The 24,317-nt window shown below is 37.6% G+C and overlaps 1 protein-coding gene across 1 annotated transcript; it reads left to right on the top strand.

Annotated features, from left to right (window-relative positions):
- Positions 1-5,698: 5,698 nt before the first annotated feature.
- LOC116586620 (transcription factor BTF3-like) lies at positions 5,699-6,530 on the top strand. Its single transcript, XM_032336827.1, has one exon. The coding sequence runs from the start codon at positions 5,777-5,779 to the stop codon at positions 6,263-6,265; it is 489 nt and encodes a 162-aa protein (XP_032192718.1). The 5' UTR covers positions 5,699-5,776; the 3' UTR covers positions 6,266-6,530.
- The last annotated feature ends 17,787 nt before the right edge of the window (positions 6,531-24,317 follow it).

The following is a 24,317-nucleotide window of genomic DNA, read 5'->3' as shown; positions in this document are numbered from 1 at the left end:
TCACTGCAGTATAGTTACAATCTGTTGCCTTAATAGAGCTGTTAAAATATTACTGACTGTATTCCCTGGGCTGCATATTATATCCCTGTGTCTCATTTATTTTATAAGTTGAAAAATGTAACTCTTAATCCACTCACCTATTTTATCCATCCTCCCATCCTCTTCCCCTCTGGCAACCATCAGTTTGTTCTCTGTATCTATGAGTTTCTGTGTTGTTTTGTTTGTTCATTTTTTGGTTTGTTTGTTTATTTTTAGATTCTACATGTAAGTGAAGTCATATGGTATTTGTCTTTCTCAGTATGACTTTTTTCACTTAGCATAATAACCTGTAGGTCCATCCATGTTGTCACAGATGACAAGATTTTTATTTTATTTATTATTGAATAATGTGTGTGTATCTATGTGTGTGTGTATACACACCACATTTGCTTTATCCATTGATAGACATTTAGTCTGCATGTATATCTTGACTACTGTAAATCATGCCACAGTGAACATAAGGCTGTATATGTATTTTTGAATTAGTGTTTTCATTATCTTTGGATAAATACTTGGAAGAGGAATTGCTGGATCATAGGTGGTTCTATTTTTTATTATTTATTTATTTATTTATTTATTTATTTTTAAATAAACATATAATGTATTTTTATCCCCAGGAGTACAGGTCTGTGAATCGCCAGGTTTACACATTTCACAGCACTCATCATAGCACATACCCTCCCCAATGTCCATATCCCCACCACCATCTCCCCTCCCCCCAGCAACCCTCAGTCTGTTTTTTGAGATTGAGTCTTTTATGGTTTGTCTCCCTCCCAATCCCATCTTCTTTCATTTTTTTCTTTTCCTATTCCACAACCCCCCCACATTGCATCTCCACTTCCTGATATCAGGGAGATCATGTAATAGTTGTCTTTCTCCAACTGACTTATTTCGCTAAGCATAATACCCTCTAGTTCCATCCATGTCATCGCAAATAGCAAGATTTCGTTTCTTTTGATGGCTGCATAGTATTCCATTGTGTATATATACCACCTCTTCTTTATCCATTCATCTGTTGATGGACATCTAGGTTCTTTCCATAGTTTGGCTATTGTGGACGTTGCTGCTATAAACATTCAGGTGCACTCGCCCCTTTGGAGCACCACATTTGTATCTTTAGGATATATACCCAGTAGTGCAATTGCTGGGTCATAGGGGAGCTCTATTTTCAGTTTTTTGAGGAACCTCCACACTGTTTTCCAGAGTGGTTGCACCAGCTTGCATTCCCACCAACAGTGTAGGAGGGTTCTCCTCTCTCCACATCCTTGCCAGCATCTGTCATTTCTTGACTTGTTGATTTTAGCCGTTGTGACTGGTGTGAGGTGGTATCTCATTGTGGTTTTAATTTGTATTTCCCTGATGCTGAGTGATGTGGAGCATTTTTTCATGTGTCTGTTGGCCATCTGGATGTCTTCTTTGCATGTCCTCTGCCCATTTCTTGATTGGATTATTTGTTCTTTGGGTGTTGAGTTTGCTAAGCTCTTTATAGATTTTGGATACTAGCCCTTTATCTGATATGTCGTTTGCAAATATCTTCTCCCATTCTGTTAGTTGTCTTTTGGTTTTGTTTACTCTTTTCTTTGCTGTGCAAAAGCTTTTGATCTTGATGAAATCCCAATAATTCATTTTTGCCCTTCCTTCTGTTGTCTTTGGCAATGTTCCCAGGAAGAAGTTGCTGCGGTTGAGGTCAAAGAAGTTGCTGCCTGTATTCTCCTCAAGGATTTTAATGAATTCCTTTCTCACATTGAGGTCCTTCATCCATTTTGAGTCTATTTTTGTGTGTGGTGTAAGGAAATAGTCCAATTCATTTTTCTGCATGGGGCTGTCCAATTTTCCCAGCACCATTTGTTGAAGAGGCTGTCTTTTTTACATTGGACATTCCTTCCTGCTTTGTCGAAGATTAGTTGACCATAGAGTTGAGGGTCTATTTCTGGGCTCTCTATTCTGTTCCATTGATCTATGTGTCTGTTTTTGTGCCTGTACCATACTGTCTTGATGATGACAGTTTTGTAATAGAGCTTGAAGTCTGGAATTGTGATGCCACCAACTTTGGCTTTCTTTTTCAATATTCCTTTGACTATTCGAGGTCTTTTCTGGTTCCATATAAATTTTTAGATTGTTTGTTCTATTTCTTTGAAAAAAATGGATGGATGGGATTTTGATAGGGATTCCATTAAATGTGTAGATTGCTTTAGGTAGAATAGACATTTTCACAATATTTGTTCTTCCAATCCAGGAGCATGAACATTTTCCCATTTCTTTGTGTCTTCCTCGATTTCTTTCATGAGTACTTTATAGTTTTCTGAGTATAGATTCTTTGCCTCTTTGGCTAGGTTTATTCCTAGGTGTCTTATGGTTTTGTGTGCAACTGTAAATGGGACTGACTCCTTAATTTCTCTTTCTTCTGTCTTGTTGTTAGTATAAAGAAATTCAACTGATTTCTGTGCATTGATTTTATATCCTGACACTTTACTGAATTCCTGTACAAGTTCTAGCAGTTTTTGGAGTGGAGCCTTTTGGGTTTTCCACATATAGTATCATATCATCTGCAAAGAGTGATAGTTTGACTTCTTCTTTGCCAATTTGGATGCCTTTAATTTCTTTTTGTTGTCTGATTGCTGAGGCTAGGACTTCTAGTACTATGTTGAATAGCAGTGGTGATAGTGGACATCCCAGCTATGTTCCTGACCTTAGCAGAAAAGCTTTCAGTTTTTCTTTATTTAGAATGATGTTTGAAGTGGGTTTTTCATTGTTGGCTTTGATAATATTGAGGTGTGTGCCTTCTATCCCTACATTTTGAAGAGTTTTAATCAGGAAGGGATGCTGCACTTTGTCAAATGCTTTTTCAGCATCTAGTAAAAGTTCTTATTCTTTCTTTTATTAATGTATCACATTGATTTATTTGAGGATGTTGAAGCAAACTTGCAGTGGGATGTTGAACCCACTTGGTTGTGGTGAATTATCCTTTTAATGTACTGTTAGATCCTATTGGCTAGTATTTTGGTGAGAATTTTCGCATCTGTGTTCATCAAGGATATTGGTCTGTAATTCTCTTTTTTGATGGGTTCCTTGTCTGGTTTTGGGATCAAGGTGATGCTGGCCTCATAAAATGAGTTTGGAAGTTTTCCTTCCATTTCTTTTTTTGGAACAGTTTCAGGAGAATAGGAATTAATTCTTCTTTAAATGTTTGGTAGAATTCCTCTGGGAAGCCATCTAGACCTGGACTTTTGTTTGTTTGGAGATTTTTGATGACTGTTTCAATCTCCTTACTAGTTATGGGTCTGTTCAAGTTTTCTATTTCTTCCTGGTTCGGTTGTGGTAGTTTATATGTCTCTAGAAACGTATCCATTTCTTCCAGATTGTCGAATTTGTTGGCATAGAGTTGCTCAGAGTATGTTCTTATAATAGTTTGTATTTCTTTGGTAGTTGGTTGTGATCTCTCCTCTTTCATTCATGATTTAATTTATTTGGGTCCTTTCTCTTTTCTTTTTGATAAGTCTGGCCAGGGGTTTGTCAATCTTATTAATTCTTTCAAAGAACCAGCTCCTAGTTTCGTTGATGTATTCTATTGTTTTTTTAGTTTCTATTTCATTGATTTCTGCTCTGATCTTTATGATTTCTCTTCTCCTGTTGGGTTTAGGCTTTCTTTGTTGTTCTTTCTCCAGTTCCTTTAGGTGTAGGGTTAGGTTGTATATTTGAGACCTTTCTTGTTTCTTGAGAAAGGCTTGTACCGCTATATATTTTCCTCTCAGGACTGCCTTTGTTGTGTCCCACAGATTTTGAACCGTTGTGTTTTCATTATCATTTGTTTCCATGAATTTTTTCAATTCTTCTTTAATTTCCTGGTTGACCCATTCATTCTTTAGAAGGATGCTGTTTAGTCTCCATGTATTTGGGTTCTTTCCAAACTTCCTTTTGTGGTTGAGTTCTAGCTTCAGAGCATTGTGGTCTGAAAATATGCAGGGAATGATCCCAATCTTTTGATACTGGTTGAGACCTGATTTATGACCCAGCATGTGGTCTATTCTGGAGAATGTTCCATGTGCACTAGAGAAGAATGTATATTCTGTTGCTTTGGGATGGAATGTTCAGAATATATCTGTGATGTCCATCTGGTCCAGTGTGTCATTTAAGGTCTTTATTTCCTTGTTGACATTTTGCTTAGATGACCTGTCCATTTCAGTGAGAGGGATGTTAACGCCCCCTACTATTATTGTATTATTGTTGATGTATTTCTTTGATTTTGTTATTAATTGTTTATATAGTTAGCTGCTCCCATGTTAGGGGCATAGATATTTAAAATTGTTAGATCTTCTTGTTGGCAGACCCTTTGAGTATGATATAGTGTCCTTTCTCATCTCTTATTATAGACTTTGGCTTAAAATCTATTGATCTGATATAAGGATTGCCACCCCAGCTTTCTTCTGATGTCCATTATAATGGTACATTGTTTTCCACCCCCTCACTTTAAATCTGGAGGTGTCTTCGGGTCTAAAATGAGTTTCTTGTAGGCAGCATATTGATGGGTTTTGTTTTTTTTATCCATTCTGATACCCTGTGTCTTTTGATTGGGGCATTTAGCCCATTAACATTCAGGGTAACTATTGAGAGATATGAATTTAGTGCCATTGTATTGCCTGTAAGGTGACTGTTACTGTATATTGTCTCTGTTTCTTTCTGATCTACTACTTTTAGGGTCTCTCTTTGCTTAGAGGACCCCTTTCAATATTTCCTGTAGAGCTGGTTTGGTGTTTGCAAATTCTTTCAGTTTTTGTTTGTCCTGGAAGCTTTTAATCTCTCCTTCTATTTTCAATGATAGCCTAGCTGGATATAGTATTCTTGTTTGCATGTTTTTGTCATTTAGTGCTCTGAATATATCATGCCAGTTCTTTCTGGCCTGCCAGGTCTCTGTGGATAGGTCCACTGCCAATCTAATGTTTTTACCCTTTTATGTTACAGACTTCTTTTCCCAGGCTGCTTTCAGGATTTTCTCTTTGTCGCTAAGACTTGTAAATTTTACTATCAGGTGACTAGATGTGGACCTATTTTTATTGATTTTGAGGGGCGTTTTTAGCATCTCCTGGATTTTGATGTTTGTTTCCTTTGCCATATTAAGGAAATTCTCTACAATAATTCTCTCCAATATACCTTCTGCTCCCCTCTCTCTTTCTTCTTCTTCTGGAATCCCAATTATTCTAATGTTGTGTTGTCTTACGGTGTCACTTACCTCTCAAATTCTCTCCTTGTGGTCCAGTATTTGTTTGTCCCTCTTTTGCTCAGCTTCTTTATTCTCTGTCATTTGGTCTTCTATGTCACTAATTCTTTCTTCTGCCTCATTTATCCTAGCAGTAAGAGCTTCCATTTTTTATTGCACCTCATTAATAGCTTTTTAAATTTCAACCTGGTTAGATTTTAGTTCTTTTATTTCTCCAGAAAGGGCTTTTATCTCTCCAGAGAAGGTTTCTCTAATATCTTCTATGCCTTTTTAGAGCCTGGCTAGAACCTTGAGAATTGTCATTCTGAACTCTAGATCTGACATATTACCAAAGTCTGTATTGATTAGGTCCCCAGCCTTCAGTGCTGCCTCTTGTTCTTTTTTCTGTGGCGAGTTTTTCTGCCTTGTCATTTTGTCCAGATAAGATTTGCTTTCTCTGGCACCTAATCTCAGCTGGTCCGCCCGAGACCCCCTGAGCGCCAACCCTAGTCCCCCGCGCGGTCCCATTTCCGCTCCAACAAGATGAAAGAAACTATCATGAACCAGGAGAAACTCACCAAACTGCAAGCACAAGTGCGCATTGGTGGGAAAGGAACTGCTCGCCGAAAGAAGAGGGTGGTTCATAGAACAGCTACAGCAGATGATAAAAAACTTCAGTTCTCCTTAAAGAAGTTAGGGGTAAACAATATCTCTGGTATTGAAGAAGTGAATATGTTCACAAACCAAGGAACAGTGATCCACTTTAACAACCCCAAAGTTCAGGCATCGCTGGCAGCGAACACTTTCACCATTACAGGCCATGCTGAGACAAAGCAGCTGACAGAAATGCTACCCAGTATCTTAAACCAACTTGGTGCAGACAGTCTGACTAGTTTAAGAAGACTGGCTGAAGCTCTGCCCAAACAATCTGTGGATGGAAAAGCACCACTTGCTACCGGAGAGGATGATGATCATGAAGTTCCAGATCTTGTGGAGAATTTTGATGAAGCTTCCAAGAATGAAGCAAACTGAATTGAGTCAACTTCTGAAGAAGATAAAACTTAAAGAAGTTACTGGGAGCTGCTATTTTATATTATGACTGCTTTTTAAAATTTTGTTTATGGATCTATAAAATCTAGATCTCTAATATTTTTAAGCCCAAGCCCCTTGGACACTGCAGCTCTTTTCAGTTTTTGCTTATACACAATTCATTCTTTGCAGCTTATTAAGCTGAAGAAGCCTGGGAATAAAGTTTGAAACAAGATTAATAAAGTTCTTTGCCTAGGAAAAAAAAAAAGATTTGCTTTCTCCTCCTTTGGAATTCCGCTGTTCTCCTTTGTGAGTGAAGTTGGTCTTGGCTGGGTTTCTTGTTGATCTTCTGGGGGAGGGGCCTGTTGTAGTGATTCTCAAGTGTCTTTGCCCCAGGCGGAATTGTACCGCCCTTACCAGGGGCCGGGCTGAGTAATCTGCTCCGGTTTGCTTTCAGAAGCTTTTGTTCCCTGAGCGCTTTCCGTAGAGTTCTGGAGGACGGGAATGAAGATGGTGGCCTCCAAATCTCCAGCCGGGAGGAGATGAGAGCCCGGGATGCCGCTCCTCAGTGTGCCCTCAGAGAAAAGCGCCCAATCGCTCCCGTCTCCCTGGCCTCTGGTTGGGCTTGGAGGAAAGCGCTCAATCGCTCGCACTTGGAGAAAAGCACCCGGTCGCTTCCGTCTCTGTGGCCTCTGGCCACACTCTGAGCTCACCCAGCCTGCGACCGGTTCAAGGTAAGCCCGAGGTGATAGTTTACTCCTCAGCTTTGTCACTGTAGCCAGCTTCCCCACTCTAATACCTGCAAGCTCTGCGACACTCAGACACCCCTGGTCCTTCTGTGACCCTGCGTAACCTGGGGTTACACTGACCCCGCGTGGGCTTCCCCCTGGTTTAGCCTCTGGAGCGATGTCCCTCCATGGAGTGGACTTTTAAAAGCCCTGATTTTGTGCTCCGTCGCTCTGCTGCTTTCCGGGAGCCGGCCCCTCCCCCCGCGGTCTATCTCCCTGTTGCTTTGGATTCACTTCTCCGCCGGTCCTAACTTTCAGAAAGTGGTTGATTTTCTGTTCATAGAATTGCTGTTCTTCTTCTCTCAATCTCCCGTTGGATTTGTAGTTGTTTGCAATGGTTTGATAAGCTATCTAGCTGATCTCCTGCTACCTGATGTCATCTCAGCCTGCTACTTCTCCGCCATCTTGACTTCTCCCGTATTTTTGATTTTTTGAGGAGCCTCCCTACTGTTCTCTGTAATGGCTGCACCAGTTTACACTCCTACAGTGAATGAGAATTCCCTTTTCTCCACATCCTTGCCAACACTTGCTGTTTCTTATCTTTCTGATAATAGCCATTCTGCCAGGTATTGAAATGCCGTATGGTTTTGAAATGCATTTTTCTGATCGTGTGATCCTTTGTATTTCTGTGTTATCAGTTATAACTTTTTTATTTATAAGCCCTCTTTCTGTTTTTCTTGATGAGGTTTGTCAAGTTGTGCTTACTTTTTCAAAGAACCAGCTCTGAGTTTCATTAATCTTTTGTGGGTTTTTTAGTCTCTTTTCCATTTATATCTACTTTGATCTTTACTATTTACTTCTTTTTTCTTCCTTTGGACTTTGTTTTTTAGTTCCTTTAGGTGTAAGGTTAGATATTTTTGAGCTTTTCCTTCCCAGGGAGGGTAGGACTCAGATACATGAAGAATCTCTGGGATTTTCAAAAAGGATATGGTCATAGGAATATATGGTAAAATCAGTATCATTAAAGGCTCCTATTTATTTACTAATTGTGTCCTGCTGTGATGTCAGAGACTTTATAGGAGAGGGTGTTTCTCAGGTGTCAGATAAGGACTTGAGCCAAAGAAAGGTACTAATTACACAAGGGAAAACCAAAGCCTAAATTGGCATAACAACTACAGAGATAAAATGAGATTTACATTCTCTTTAAGCATTTCCTGTATAGCCATTTGTAGAACTGAAAAGACATTGAAAAAACAAAATTTTAGAGGAGAAACTTGGACTATATTGTAACAACTTTGCTTCAGATATTCAGAATTGACCTTGTAAATTCCAAACTGAAGACTTCTGTGTTAAGTGATTTCTTTTTTTTTTTTTAATTAATTTTTTATTTTTTATAAACATATATTTTTATCCCCAGGGGTACAGGTCTGTGAATCACCAGGTTTACACACTTCACAGCACTCACCAAAGCACATACCCTCCCCAATGTCCATAATCCCACCCCCTTCTCCCAAACCCCCTCCCCCCAGCAACCCTCAGTTTGTTTTGTGAGATTAAGAGTCACTTATGGTTTGTCTCCCTCCCAATCCCATCTTGTTTCATTTATTCTTCTCCTACCCACTTAAGCCCCCATGTTGCATCACCACTTCCTCATATCAGGGAGATCATATGATAGTTGTCTTTCTCTGCTTGACTTATTTCGCTAAGCATGATACGCTCTAGTTCCATCCATGTTGTCGCAAATGGCAAGATTTCATTTCTTTTGATGGCTGCATAGTATTCCATTGTGTATATATACCACATCTTCTGCAGCAATGTCCACAATAGCCAAACTATGGAAAGAACCTAGATGTCCATCAACAGATGAATGGATTAAGAAGTGATTTCTATTAGTGCATGTTCTATTAGAGGGAGTAAGAATATCTGTTTTTCATTACAGGAGTTACATAAGTATTTACAACTATGTTATTCAAGAGTAGAAAGATTGGAAAGCAATTACATTTAATATTCCAAATTTGGAGAATTGAGATATTGCTAATAGGAGAGGAAATTGAAAAAATTTAAAGCTTTTCAGTGTTATGTTGCCTTATCTGAAGATCATTGGAAGCCATTAAAACTTGTTCTTAGACTTTGAGTAATCTAAATACCAGGAGTGTATACATGGCTGTTTAACCAGCAAGAATAAATGGATGAAATTTAACAATGGTTTGAACTTGTGACATTTTATGGAAAATGAGTACCAAACTGTAGAGCTGTCTTTTTGTAGCCCCCTTAGATTGGAAGATTAATTTTGATGTATTATAGCACATTTTCTTTTTTTTTTTTAAAGATTTTATTTATTTATTTGACAGAGAGAGATCACAAGTAGGCAGAGAGGCAGGCAGAGAGAGAGAGAGGAGGAAGCAGGCTCCCTGCTGAGCAGAGAGCCTGATGCGGGCCTCGATCCCAGGACCCCAAGATCGTGACCTGAGCTGAAGGCAGCGGCTTAACCCACTGAGCCACCCAGGTGCCCTATAGCACATTTTCTATGACTGCTAGCAGGGACAGAGAACAACAAAGTTTGCTTGAAAGATAATATTCTTGAATAAGTCACTTTGAGACTTAGTTACTTTATTTACAAAGTTAATAGTATCTGGCCATTCCTCCTGAAAAAGAGGAGTGGATGTTGAATAATATGGCCTGAGAAAAGATCAACAATGTATCTTGCATATTGCCTTTAAAAATAATGCTTTGTGTATATAGCAAACATGTCCCAATTTTTTTTAGACAACTGTGTCATTAATATTGCTTTCCTAGCATTCATTCCTTTTCCCTGATTTTAGGTTTAACAATAGTAACTATCTTTACACAGTTTATTTACACAGGAGCCACAGTTTTTGAAGATTCATTATTCGTTGTGCATGCAGTGAATAACAATGAGGAGTTTTACAAGAGTTATCCTTTTGCTTTGTGAATAAATTCTGACTAACAGGATTAGCACTTACTTTTAAGTTTTGATTAATCTTAAGCTTTTTCTAGGCAGTTTGTAAGGAGTGTGAGCTGGATTAGAAAGAGGAATATCAAAAGATTAGGAAGGGAAGAATATTGGCATAAAATTTTATGTTAGACTTTTATCCATATCAAAACTACTAAAATAAAATCAAACCTATTAGAATAGGAAGATAATAATAATAATAAAATAACAACAGCAATGGCAACAACACTTTGGAAAAGCCAATTTATTGAATATTACATTTGTTTTTTTTCTTCCAAGCATAGCTATGGTTGTATTTTTCTGTTTTTCCAGTGTCTTAGTTCATACTTACTATAATTTACTGAATTTACCAGATATGAGGAAATACGCTTATTTGGAGATGCAACCACCAGGAGTCCTGCATGTTCCTGCATGTTCTTGCTGGCAAATCCAAAACGCAATGCCCTAACCACTCTTTACCGAGGTCATTTCTCAGGGTTATGTTTGCAGCAAGTAACCGTGACAGATGTAGTAATGTCTCTCCCTTGACAAAGAGCAGGGTTTCTTCGTTTTTCTGTAAAAATAGTGAATATTGTAAGCTCGGTGTTCCTCTCCTGCAATGCAACCCAATAAGACAGGGAAAGAGAAAGCAATTAAGAATGTATCTACACATGACCCAGTAATTTTGCTCAAGTAATTTAACTCATTTTGAAAAATAATAAATATATAGCTTCCTTGATCATCCTTATTCAGTGTATTGTTTGTGATGGCAGGAAACCTAAGATGATTTGAGTGTCTTTTTCTGTAGATGAGTAGGTCAAATGTAAAGGATGTACATCAGGGAGTCCAGTGTTGCACTTAGAAGCAACAGACTAGGGGCCCCTGGGTGGCTCAGTGGGTTCAGCCACTGCCTTCGGCTCAGGTCATGATCTCAGGGTCCTGGGATCGAGTCCCGCATCAGACTCTCTGCTCAGCGGGGACCCTGCTTTCCTCCCTCTCTCTCTCTGCCTGCCTCTCCGTCTACTTGTGATTTCTCTCTGTCAAATAAATAAATAAAATCTTAAAACAAAAAAAAGCAACAGACTAGATACACAGCAATATGATCAAAGTAAGAGTTAATGAAAATAACACATATCACTTGCACACATTAGAAATACATACACTCAAAACTTCCATTTTGTAAGAACTCATGTATTTATGAATGTTAAATACATGAGAAATTATTTCTGTGGTGGCTGAAATGAAAGATGAAAGAAAAGAATAAAAAGATGAGAGAAAAGAAATAACTGTGTTAAAGCAAGAGAAAATTCTTGTTTAATAAGATTCTTAATAAGCCAGAAACTGAGTATTAGTATAGCACTCTATGCCCAAGGTTTAAAAATGCTCTTGTATTTATATGTGCTAAGTTACAAATACTAGGAGCTCCAATAGGTAGTGTGGATGGTTCAGGCTTGGTGAGGGTTATCCAGTCCTTCTGGTGAATACTCTCTCTCCCTCTTTAAAAACATGTTCTTGTGTTAAGAATACTTAATGGGGGATGTATCCACCACACACTTTAAGTGTACAATACATTATTGTTGACTATAGGTATAATGTATAGTAGTCTCTTCATCTTCATTAACTGAAAGTTTATGCCTGTTGACTAATAACTATCCATTTCACCCTCCCTCCAACCCATAAAACCACCATTCCACATGGTTGGTCTTTGAGGACATTATGCTAAGTGTAATAAGACAGGAACATAAAGACAAATTCTGCATGATGATGCTTGAATGGGGTTATATTACGAAGCTGTAATAATCAAAACAGTGTAGTATTTGCATACATACAGTCACAAAGATCAACAGAGCAGAATAGAAGGCCCAGAAATAACCAATAATTATATAGGTAATTAATCTTTGACGAAGGAAGAAATAAAATCTAATGGGAAAAAGACAGTCTCTTCAACAAACTGTGTTGGGAAAATTGGACAGCTACATGCAAAAGAATGAAACTGGACTACTTTCTTACACTATACACAAAAATAAACTCAAAATGGATTAAAGACCTAAATGTGAGACCTGAAACCAATAAAACTTCTGGAAAAGAGCAGAGGCAGTAACTTCTCAGACACTAGCTATAGCAACATCTTTCTAGATATGTGTCCTGAGGAAAGGGAAATAAAAGCAAAAATAAACTATTGAGACATCATCACAATAAGCAGCTTCTGCACAGCAAAGAAAACAATCAACAAAACTAAAAAGCAAACTATGGAATGGGAGAAAATATTCACAAATGACATATCCAAAAAAGGGTTAATATTCAAAATATATAAAGAAATGATATAACTCAAATAACTCAATATCACAAAATCAAATAATCTAATAAAAAATGGGCAGAAGACATGAACAGAAATTTCTCCTGAGAAGATATCCAGATGGCCACAGATGCATGAAAATATGTTCAACATCACTTACCACCAGGGAAATGCAAATCAAAACTGCAATGAGGCATCACCTGAAACCTGTCAGAAAGGCTAAAATCAATAACACAAAAAACAACAGGGGTTGGTGAGGATGTGGAGAAAGGGAACCCTCGTGCACTACTGGTGGGAACACATACTGTTCAGCCACTGTGGAAAACAGTATGGAGGTCCCTTAAAAAATTAAAAATAGAACTACCCTATGATCCAGTAATTGCACTACTAGATATTTACCCCAAAACAAGAAAACACTAATTCAAAGGGATACATCCATCCCTATGTTTATTGCAGCATTAATTGACAGTTGTCAAATTATGGAAGCAACCCAAATGCGCATGCACAGATGAATGGATAAAGATGTGGTAAATATACAATGGAATATTATTCAGCCACAAAACAAAATGGAGTCCTGGCATTTGCAAGGACATGGATGCAGTTATACAGCAGAATGCTAAGCAAAATAAGACAGAGAAAGAAAAATACTTTATGATTTTACTCATGTGTGGAATGTAAGAAAACAAAAATGAGCAAAGGAAAAAAAGAGAGAGACAAGAAACAGACTCTTAACTAGAGGGAATAAACTAATGGTTATCATAAGGGGAGGTGGGTAAGGGGATGGGTGAAAAGGTGATGGGAATTAAAAGTATACTTATCATGATGAACATTTAGTATTGTAAAGAATTGTTGAATAACTCTGTTGTACACCTAAAATTAATATAGCACTGTATGTTAACTATACTGGAGTTAAAATTAAAAACTTAATAAAAAATAAATTAAAAAATAAGTGTTCCTAGCAAAATGGAATTCTTCCAATTCCATTAAAATAGTTCCCTCCCTTTTTTCAAAGATTTTATTTCTTTGATAAAGACAGAGAGAGAGAAGGAGCAGGGAGAGGGGCAGAGAGAGAAGCCGACTCCCCATTGAGCAAGGAGCCCAACACAGGGCTTGATCCCAGGACCCTGAGATCATGATGTTAGCTGAAGAGAGATGCTTAACTGACTGAGCCACCCAGGCACCCTTCCCACTATCTTTGTTATAAACCTCAAATCCTTTCAAATAAAACTGAATAAGAAAGTGCATAAAGCTATGGGCATTTCAAATGTACTTTTAGGACGTATGTAATATGTAGTATATGCCAGGCCATGTTCAAAGTGCTTTTAAATACTAACTCATCTATTACTTCTAATAACCCCACCAGGTAGACACTGTTTCTATTATACCCATTCAGGGATGAAGGGGGAAGATGAGGCACAAAGAGGTGAACTGAAATTAGTTCCAAATCAAATCAAAACGCAATTGAAGAGTTATGCACTAGAAATGCAAATACCGCTCTCACCTCAACCTCTCCCTCCACCACCAACTGGGGCCTTAAGTAGATGCCTAATATTTGACACTCTTGAAATAAAATGTTCCTAGGTGATGAATATTCTCTAAATAAAAGTAAATTTCTTCATGTGTTTATTTTCAATCCTAAAGCAGAGAATTTCCTAGTAAGTACAAATTTTCAAGCCAATTATTCTTTAAAAGCTATTTTGGTACAATTTAGTCCCTTCTTCCATTCAGGAGACCTTGGCTTCATTTCCATTCTGCTCCTACTCACCACAGTAAATACGTTAGCTCTTACTACTTCATAGAGTAGGAGGGGTTCTTTCAGTGGACTTAGAGGAGGAAATAAATCACCTGTGTGTGTGTGTGTGTGTATGTATTTATTTACTTACTGTGGTAATAACCATCATTTCAGTGTTCGATTTCATTAATTTGACTATTTTAGATACCCCATTCAAGCATCATCATGCAGAATTTGTCTTTATGTTCCTGTCTTATTACACTTAGCATACAGTAGTAAATAAAATAAATATATTTTTTTAAAAAGTTGAGACAATGAGAAATACTTTATAAATACTTTATAAATATGGAATATGGAATATGCCATTTGTTTATTGAATTATCTTAATTCTCTTTTGTATGTGAAATTTTTAAAACTTTTAATTTGTTCAAACCTCTTAACCAAAACTATGAGAATACAATTAAAGTATTTAATACACTTAAAAATAGAGTTAAAGTATTTAACATCAAAAAACATGTTGTTTTGCAAAATGCTTTAGTCAATGTGTAGTAGCCTATGGAAACAATGACTTGTTAACACTGCGTTAGAGTAACGAGAAAGCCATCTAAGAAATGCCCTGATAAAAGATTAGAATGTCCAGGTTTAGTCAGTGTTAATATGAAAAAGATGACACTGGCAAAAAGTAAAACTTTGGACTTAGGGAAATGCTTCCAATACGGAAGCTGCTGTGGCTTTGATTTTATTTTCTAGGTCATTGTTTCCCAAACTAGATGCTGAACTCCCAGTGGGACTGTGAAGGTACTGTGAGTGTTCTTGGTGATCAGAGCAGAAGGGATCCAACAGTGGTAGATAGCAGTGAGAGACTGCAGGCAATTATATAAATGAACCCGATGCCTTCTCTTCTGGTCCCTCTCTCAGTAGCTCCAAATCAACATGCTTTTAGTCTTTTTAGATCTTCTGCCTTCCTGAAAGAGAGATGAGTGCTCTCCCTTTTTCCCCCTTCTCCTTAATAATTATAGCTAATGACTATTGAGCGATTACTTTGTGCTATGAGTCGGTGTAGTGTATGTGCATTAGATAGATTATTTCATTTAAACCTCAGCATAGTTCTGTGAAATAGGTATTAATCGGTTTTTTTTTTCCTCCAGATTATAAATGGAGAAGCTGAACCTTGGGAAGTTTTAGTGATTTCAAAGTCATTCAGCTAAAAAGAGATGCTGCAGATTTTCACCACAGGCAGCTCGAATGTGGAACCCCCAATCTTTTCTCTCTATTCTCCTTTTGCTTTCATTATTAAATCATATTGGACGAAATGCCTAAGGACCATTTCTCTATCATTATGAACTAGGTGGAGGACGGAGAGTAAGCCACTTCAGTGGGGCAACTCAAATAAATATTCTGGTCTTTTCCAAATGGCAAAAATGTTTCCTACACAGATTAAGAAATGCCCTTTAGAATCCTCAAACTCTGATTAAGAATTACTTCCTCTAGGAAAGAAGGAGAAATTTTTAAAATGCAGCAGATATGGGAAGGACATAGAGGTTGATAAAAAGTTAGGGACCTTGTTAGTTAATTCTCTAGCTGCTCAGACTGCCTTGACCCAGTTAAACATTTTGGGCAAAGATGTCATCATTGTGGAAGAATTTTTCAGTCTTTTTGAAAAAGATGCTAAAGTGTCTCTGTCTCACCTTCTCTTTGCTTCCTTCTGCTATCTCCTGCTTCTTATGAAGATAATTCTGCAATACTGTCATCTAACAGCATATTTAACAGCTGAATTCTTCCAAATGAATTCCAAACTTAATAGAAATGAGATTTCTAGTAGTGGTGGCAAAAAGAGTTGGGGCATGTTCTTCCACAGTTTTTTTTTTAAAAACCAGACAGTACTATTAAAGACAGGTAGTGGAAGGCACTGGACAATATTCGAAAGCAAACAGAAACTTAGGGGGAAAAAATACGTTTGAAAGACTGGTATTGCATTTGTGAAGAGCTACGCATTTGTGACTTTTGCACCTGGGGTGCTCTCCAGTGCCAGCCATGACATAAGAAAACCTCAGCCTTCCTAGTGTAAAGAAGGAAGAATTCAGGTTTGGAGCAACAGAGACACTGGTATGTTATGGGGGGATTTAGGAGAAAAACACATTTACCTAACAAATTTTTTCACTTTTCCCCTCAGATAGGATTTGGGGCTGTCTTCCTACTGACAGACCATTCTCTCAGTGCTCTGAGATCATCTGTTATCTCATATATTGTGCTTATATTATTTGTTTTTTAAAAATAAATTACTTGTTTGACCTAGAAGGAGTCCTTGGGCTGCTGAGGCAAAGGTCAGATGAACAAAAACCTTGTTGCCTGGTACTATCCTCCCTTTAGTACTTACTGACTAAAAAACTTAACACTGATACAAACTAAAACAAATGGGCTCAATTGTACTAAATAAAGCTGTATGTGTCTAATGATGTGGTTGCACAACCATATGAATATACTGAAAACCAGTGAATTGTATATGAAATGGCAGATTTTATGGTACTTGAATTATATTTCAGTTGAAAACAAAGGTGCCCCAAATAAGCAGAGGTGAAGATAAATAATGAAAAACCTTAAGACGCAAGTAAGTGAAACCATATGATAATTGACTCTCTCTGCTTGACTTATTTCACTCAGGATAATCTCTTCCAGTCCTATCCTATTCAGGCTTTCAATGAATTGGATGAGGCCCATTCACATGGGAGAGAAGGCATTGCATTTTACTCAGTCTACCAATTTGAATGTTAATCTCATCCAAAAACACTCTCTCAGAAACACTCAGAACAGTGTTTAACCCAGGATTCTGGCAGCTCATGGTCCAGTCAAAGTGACATATAAAATTAACCATCATAGTAATCTATAGTGAACAAGGTCTATCTGGTTAATCTCTTTGGCCTCAGAGCTGACCTTGATTAGAAACTCACACCTCATAACCTCATGTTTCTGGTTTGGTGTAGGTTGGGCTGGACTAAATTCTTCTTACCCAATGATTCAATAACTGCTATAGTGAGGATATTACAAAGCCACCCAGGCAAAAATAGAAACTGATTAGCATTCCCAGGTAATACTTGCTCCCCCACAAAAAAAATGTCTTCTAGATAAATGCCGTGAGCATATTAAAATCTGGTTGGAAAAATGCCAAGTTGACTGTAACATAGGACAACCTTGGCAAGGGCCATAATAAAGAAAAAAAAATGCTATGAGAATACAGGATAAGGGATAGAGAAAGGCATTTTAATTGTGTCTTGAGATTTTTCATTATTTATCTTCACCTTTGCTTATTTGGGGCACCTTTGTTTTCAACTGAAATATAATTCAAGTACCATAAAATCTGCCATTTCATATTATACAATTCACTGATTTTCAGTATATTCATATGGTTGTGCAACCACATCATTATCTAATGCCAGAATATTTTTTTTTACCCTCAGGGCAGCTCTTTGCTACATATAATGTTTTCTTGAATTTCACCATCCTATACAAATCTAAAGGCATATACAAATGCTCCAGAATGAATTTATTGGTGAAATATGTTAACTCATCAATGTGGACAGAGAAGCAGTTGCTTTTTAATTTATTATACAAAACCTTTTGCCTCATATGGTTATGTCATCAATAAGTCATCAATTTGGACTACATGAGAATGAAACTATCAACTTCTCCTACTGCATCTTTGCCCTAACATTTTTGTACAGATTTACATGTTCATGTTATTTTCTGTCAACTGTGTGACTTCTCCTTTTTAGGGACACAAGTTCAGTTACTAAATAAGTTACTTCCTAAGCCTTTTTAGTAATACTTTCTTCTGTTTTGGGATTCCGGTTGCCTTTGAAAATAATCAACATCTTTACTTGTTAAATGGCTGTAATTTGTGGTCAGGGTCTCCTCAGTTTTGCTGCAGCAATCACAGCTGTTTAAAGCTCTTTCCACCAGACTACATGCAATGGAAGATCGATTTGGATCACCAACCCATGTAAAATCCTTTGATAAGTATCAGTCATTAATTATAAAAATGAATTTTGTTTTCTGTCCATGACTTTTGTTGCATTAGGACAGCAAAATGACTCAGATTATAAATAATTACTTATCACTAACTGTAACAGAATTGTTCATACACCTAGGCCTAGGAATCTCCTTTTTTTCACCTCAAAGCTTGTCTCCAAAATTCATCACATTGCACTGTCTGCAGAACACAAGAAAGTGCTATGTAAAACAGAAGAGCATGATAAATAACCAAATATCAAATTTTTAAAACATACAGCGTGACCGTACAATTTACTTCCAGTTGACCCAATCTTTGCTTTGCAATGTTTGCAGGAGCAGGGTGTCAAGGAGAAAACTGAGCTATAGCCTGTAAAAATCCCTTCTTTAGAGTAAGGTCTCCCTTTGATTCTCTGTTACAATATTAGAAATTGTTGGCCTTGGGTAAAGGGAGAGTGGGGCAGGTGATGGGAAGAGGAGGCTCTCATCAATCTATTGTCCTCTCTCTGTGCCATCTGCCCCATTTATTATTGGCTATCCCTTTCGTGTATCAGTACCAGAAAAGGACCCAAACAAGTTTTGTCTTACTAATTTCTAATAATGTTATATTTGTTTAATAGTCAATGTGGATAACCTTGACCCGTCATCAGTAGGAGATACATTTTGAGTTATTTTTCTGCTGGAGCTAAACTGTCTTGCCTTGGAAGCTGTGTGCTCAACAGTATTTGACCTAGATGGCGTCTTCAAGCTGCTGAGGCAAAGGTCAGATGAATAAAATCCTCCTTGTCTGGTACTAACCTCCTTTAGTACTTACCAACTCTAATTGCCTTTTTACTTGTTTTCCCCCACTGAACTGGATGTTCCATGAAGGAATGTTTTTTCCTGATTTACTATTAATTCCCCAATATTTTATGTAATAACCTATAAAGCAAATATTTCCTAAGTGTTTACATCTTGAGTTAACGCTGAACCTCTAAAACGTCTTTGCATCCTCCTGCTTCATGTTTATTTGTGAAGACAACTACTCTCACAGAATGTTCATAGCAGTCTTATTTTAATAGTGGCAAACCCCAGGAGGCACTGAGCAAGAGCCTAACTCAAAAATACATTAAAGTCCTGCTCTGTTGATGGCAGAATCAATGTAATTTTTTCTGGTGAAACAGAAACAACTCAAGTACCAGTCAGTATATTTTTGTGTGTATTTTGGCCCATGGGCTACAAACAAATGAAAAGTAATTTTATCCCAGCTGAAGCAATCACCTTTGAGGAATCTCAGAGCCTGTGGTATCTTGAATTACTGAAAATATCTCAACTCTGGTGTCTCCTTAAGACATACATCTGTAGATGGTGCTCTGCCAGTGGGGATTATTTAGTCATTTGTGATGATGCATCATAGGAAGGGCACAGAATGTTGTCCTTCCTCTACCTCAGACTCTGGGGATATTTGCAGGAAATTAGATACTTTACTTTTGAGAAAATTCATTGGGTCTAGTTATTTGTTTCCTAATTCAAAGCATTCCTTTGCCTCTGCCATGGGATATTATGGAAATTCCCAGGGCAATTTTTTTTTTTTTTTTGGTCAGAGCCACCCCTGTTGTCTTTTACTCTCAAGAGAAAGTCATAGCATTGGCGTGACATTTAAAAGCCAGTTGACCCTTTCTTTGTCCTAACATTAACAGTTGTCACCTGAGAGTGACATGCTACAATTTATCACAGCCTTAGTTAGTACAATTGAGCCCAACTGTTTTCCTGCATCTCTCTGATATCCTCGAGATCACATTACTAATAGTCATCATTGCTTTCTTATGAGTCTCTATTACCGTTTCTTTGCGAGTATTTCTTGTTTCTTTTTCTTGTGTTGATTATCATTCAGACTCACTATGTCTACTTTCATATGGTACTTCCTTTTTTTTTTAGGTCCCCATTTTCCCCCTACCTTTTGGATTTTTTCTTTTCAGAGTCTTACTTTGCATAAACTCTTTGGTCACGATGGCCTACTTCCACTGAGCTCGTGTTTAAGATCCACTTGATTGAGAAACTTTTCCGGAACCACATTACACCAAAATTATGTGGATGACTACAAAAAATACTGTCGGAGCTTCAGAATATTTTTAAAAGGGCTTCTGTGGTTATTTCTGTTCCCTGAAGTTGCTCAGCATTTGCTAAATGATCTTCTTAACTAACTCTGTGTAAAATTGGCCTTCCTCAGAATGGTATGAAGGATGAGAGGGAAGGAATAACTCATCTTTTCTCCTATATAAATATGTAGTGGAGAGTCCTTAAGAACTCTTATGATATAGCTATTATGAATCACATCATTTTACAGCTGAGATAACCAAGTCCTAGAATGAAGTTTAATCTCCAATCTACACAGCTAACAAAGAAGGAACCAGCACTCCAAGCCAGGCAATAGAATTTCCAATCCTGGGCGCCTGGGTGACTCAGTGGGTTAAGCCTCTGCCTTCGGCTCAGGTCATGATCTCAGGGTCCTGGGATCGAGCCATGCATCTCAGGGTCCTGGGATTGAGCCCTGCATCGGGCTCTCTGCTCAGCGGGAACCTGCTTCCCCCTCTCTCTCTGCCTACTTGTGATCTCTCTCTCTGTCAAATAAATAAATAAAATCTTAAAAAAAAATTTTCCACTCCCAAACTCTACAAATTAAATGTAGTTTGGTCGCTGGGTTAGGTTTAAAATGTTATAATTTTCCAGTGTTATAATTTTAAAAAATACTTGGGAGAGGAGGTGGGGGAAGAAATAAGTTATGTAATGATATATGAAGATCTTATTAATATCAATTGGGTCTTACTTATAGAAGCTGGGGATATGTCAAGGGACACTCACACTAGCCTTGTCCAATATTGTCATTTCCATTCATAAGTTAATAGAGATAATGGTCAGAGCTCTGAGAGAAATAAAGCAAGATGATTTGATGGTAACTGTGGAGTAATGCTATCTTAGATGGGGGTCCTGAGAAGGCTTTTCAGAGGAGGTGACATTAGTACTGAGAATTCAGTAGTTCATATTTTATTCATTATTATTAAGAATTAGAAATAAATGGGCACCTGGTTGGCTTAGTGGGTTAAGCCTCTGCTTTCAGCTCAGGTCATGATCTCAGGGTCCTGGAATCGAGCCCTGCATCAGGCTCTCTGCTCAGCAGGGAGCCTGCTTCCCCCTCTCTCTCTGGCTGCCTCTCTGCCTACTTGCGATCTCTCTCTGTCAAATAAATAAATGCAATCTTTAAAAAAAATGAATTAGAAATAAATGTTTCAAAATGTGTCAAAAATTTGAAAACAATATGAAATCCTTCCAAAGCCAAAACAAAACAAAAACAAAACTTAGTTAAGCATCCTCTTATTAAAAAACAGTTAAAAGTAAAAAAAAAAACAATTTCCAGGACTCTTTTTTCTCTCTTTTTTCCTTCTCTTGCCCTACCTTTTTTTTTCAGGATTCAAGAGACATTTATTTTTTCACTATGCTTTTATCAAGTTACGTATAGACAGAGTTTAAGAAGTTGAATAGTTTTGAAAAAGCTTAACAGGAAAAAGAACTGTCTTTGGTTACACTCATCCCCACCTGTAGTGCCCACATCTCAGAGACAACCACCTTCAATCTTTGCTCTTTTCTCAGGCTTTTCCCTTCATTACTTCAAAATAATAGGTTTATACAGTTCATTGATTTTTCAGTTTACTATGTTATGTATTGATTTGTTCTATGGAAAATTACATTTTAACTTTCCTACTCTCTCCTTCCACATTTCCTCTGTCTTTTAAAAAGAGTTATGCCATTAGTTTTAATTTGAGCAATTGAGAGCTATTAAATCTTTAATCAATTAGATCATTAGCGTTAATGGCTCTGAGTTTACATTATGATGGGGAATGAGATAAATGCTATTCACATATGAACCATGTAGCTATGATTGCCTTTCCTTTCTTGTATATTCTTTTGTCTTCCCAAGTGTTAATGATTGACTTACTTGTTTATTTATTTAAATTTATTTATTTATTTGAGAGAGAGAACACAAGCAGGAAGGGCAGAGGGAGAGAGAATCTCCAGCAGACTTTTCAGAGCATAGAGCCCCATGTGGGGCTCAGTCTCACAACCCTGAGATCATGACCTGAGCCAGAGCAAAGAGTTAGAGGCTTAACTAACTGAGCCACACAGGCACCCCGACTCATTTTAAATTTTGTTTTTTACGTATGTATCATTAATTTGTACCCAAACTCTCCCTTAGAACTATAAATCTCCTTTCAAACGTTCAAATACATTCAGTAGTCTATCCATTTTACTGTTTTCTTGGAAATATTTCTCCTTGAGGCTGCATTCTCTTGCTGTAATCTGAACTGGTTGATTTCTCATCATTCTGAGACTCCCCATTTTCCTTTTTTTTTTTTTTAAATGGGAAGCTGTGTATCTTGGATTTCATGTCTTCCGTTTTTCTTGGGTTGGTAGGCCAGATAATGGCCATTCAAATATGTGCCCATTCTAACCTCAGGAGCTTGTGTACATGCTACTTCACATGGTAAAAGCGACTTTGTAGTTGTGATTAAGAACCTTGAACTGGAGAGACTGTTCTGGATTTTCCAGGTGGGCCCATCATAATTACATTAGTCTTTATAAGTAAAAGCGGGAAGCATCAAAGTCAAAGAGAGATTTGAAGATGTTTTGCTGCTGGCTTTGAAGATGGAGGAAGGGACCATGAGCCAAGGATGGTAGGCAGCATCTCAAAGCTGAAAAAGGCGATGCAGCAGTTTTCCTAAAGCCTCCTTCAGGAACATAACTCTGCCTACACCTTGATTTTAGTACTTGTGACTTCAGAATTGTAAGATAATAAATTTGTATCATTTTAAACCATGAAGTTGTGGTATTTAATTATAGCAGGAATAGGAAACTATATGTTAGGTTACTCTAATTTTGGTAGGGCACTTACTCTAGCATCTTGAAAACATTACATGCAAGATAGAATTTCTCAATGCCTCATATGCCAAAAGTACCTTTATATTTATCTAAGAGTTCTTAAGGACGGAAATAATTTTCCCTCAGGATTTTGAAAGTGTTATGCTGCTATAGGGCATCTTCCAGTGAGAAGTTTAATGTCATTATGAGGCCTGATCCCTTTGCCCTGTTTTACTCATTTTTCTCTTAGAAAGCTTTTGACTTACTCTTTTTGTCCCCACTCTTGAGATATTTCCTGGTGATGTGCTTTGCTTTAGTATAGGTCTTCTTCTGTCTATGATATTAAGGCTTTGTAATTAAACTTACTCAGTTCTGGACCATTTTCTGAATCATTTATTTGATAATTTCCTTCCCACTCTGTTCTCTGTTGTCTCTTTCTGGAACTTCTGCTCCTTGGCTGGTGGACATTCTGAACTGACCTTCAAAGTTTTCTTGTTTTATCTCCTGTTTTCTGTTTCCATCTTTGCTCTACTTTGTAGAGATTTCCTTAACCATATCGTCTAACTCTTCTTAAGCTTGTCATTTCCTCTATCTGATTTTTAATTTCCAAGACCTCTTTCTTGATTTTTTAGTATTCCTTAAGATTTTGCCATTTTTTAAAATAAATGTAGTATTTTCTTTTCCCTTTTTAAAGAAAATATTTAAAATATCTGGCTCCTGTTATGATATCTCTTTCTTGACCTTTACTTCATATAAGAGGCTTTACTGAAGTGTTTGATGCTTCTTACCTACCTGTTCACATTTAAGAGTGAGGCCCTAGAAAGATGATAGGGAGATCTGTATCAGTTTGTGTGTTGGGGTTGGGGGTGGGAGGCAGACCGAGGCTGCTGTTGATGTTCTTCCCTGAAATGTTCTTTGGCTTGGCTCTTTCTGGAATACAATTTTGATGATTATTGTACGTCATCACCAGATATGCTGATCATTGATTTCTGAGATAGACACTTTAATCTCTGTCTGCTGGTGTTCTTGAAGACAAATAGGAGAATGGCCATATATCTCATTGCTCATTGTGTAGACTTTCACTTAATCCTTCTGTTTTTCAATTTGCCTGGGATCCTCTTATAGTCTCCCTGATTTTTTTTTTTTTTAAAGATTTTATTTATTTATTTGACAGACAGAAATCACAAGTAGGCAGAGAGGCAGGCAGAGAGAGAGAGAGGAGGAAGCAGGCTTCCCGCTGAGCAGAGAGCCCGATGCGGGGCTCGATCCCAGGACCCTGGGATCACGACCCGAGCCGAAGGCAGAGGCTTTAACCCTCTGAGCCACCCAGGCGCCCCTAGTCTCCCTGATTTAATCTCTCCAAGTCCACTGTGTGGATGGAGGACAGAATCCATGTTGTTGTTGTTTTTTTAAAATATTTTATTTATTTATTTGACAGAGAGTATGCA

This window comes from Mustela erminea, chromosome 3 (genome assembly GCF_009829155.1).
Source record: "Mustela erminea isolate mMusErm1 chromosome 3, mMusErm1.Pri, whole genome shotgun sequence".
Classification (NCBI taxonomy): Eukaryota; Metazoa; Chordata; class Mammalia; order Carnivora; family Mustelidae; genus Mustela; species Mustela erminea.
This window is presented reverse-complemented; position numbering and strand designations above follow the sequence as displayed.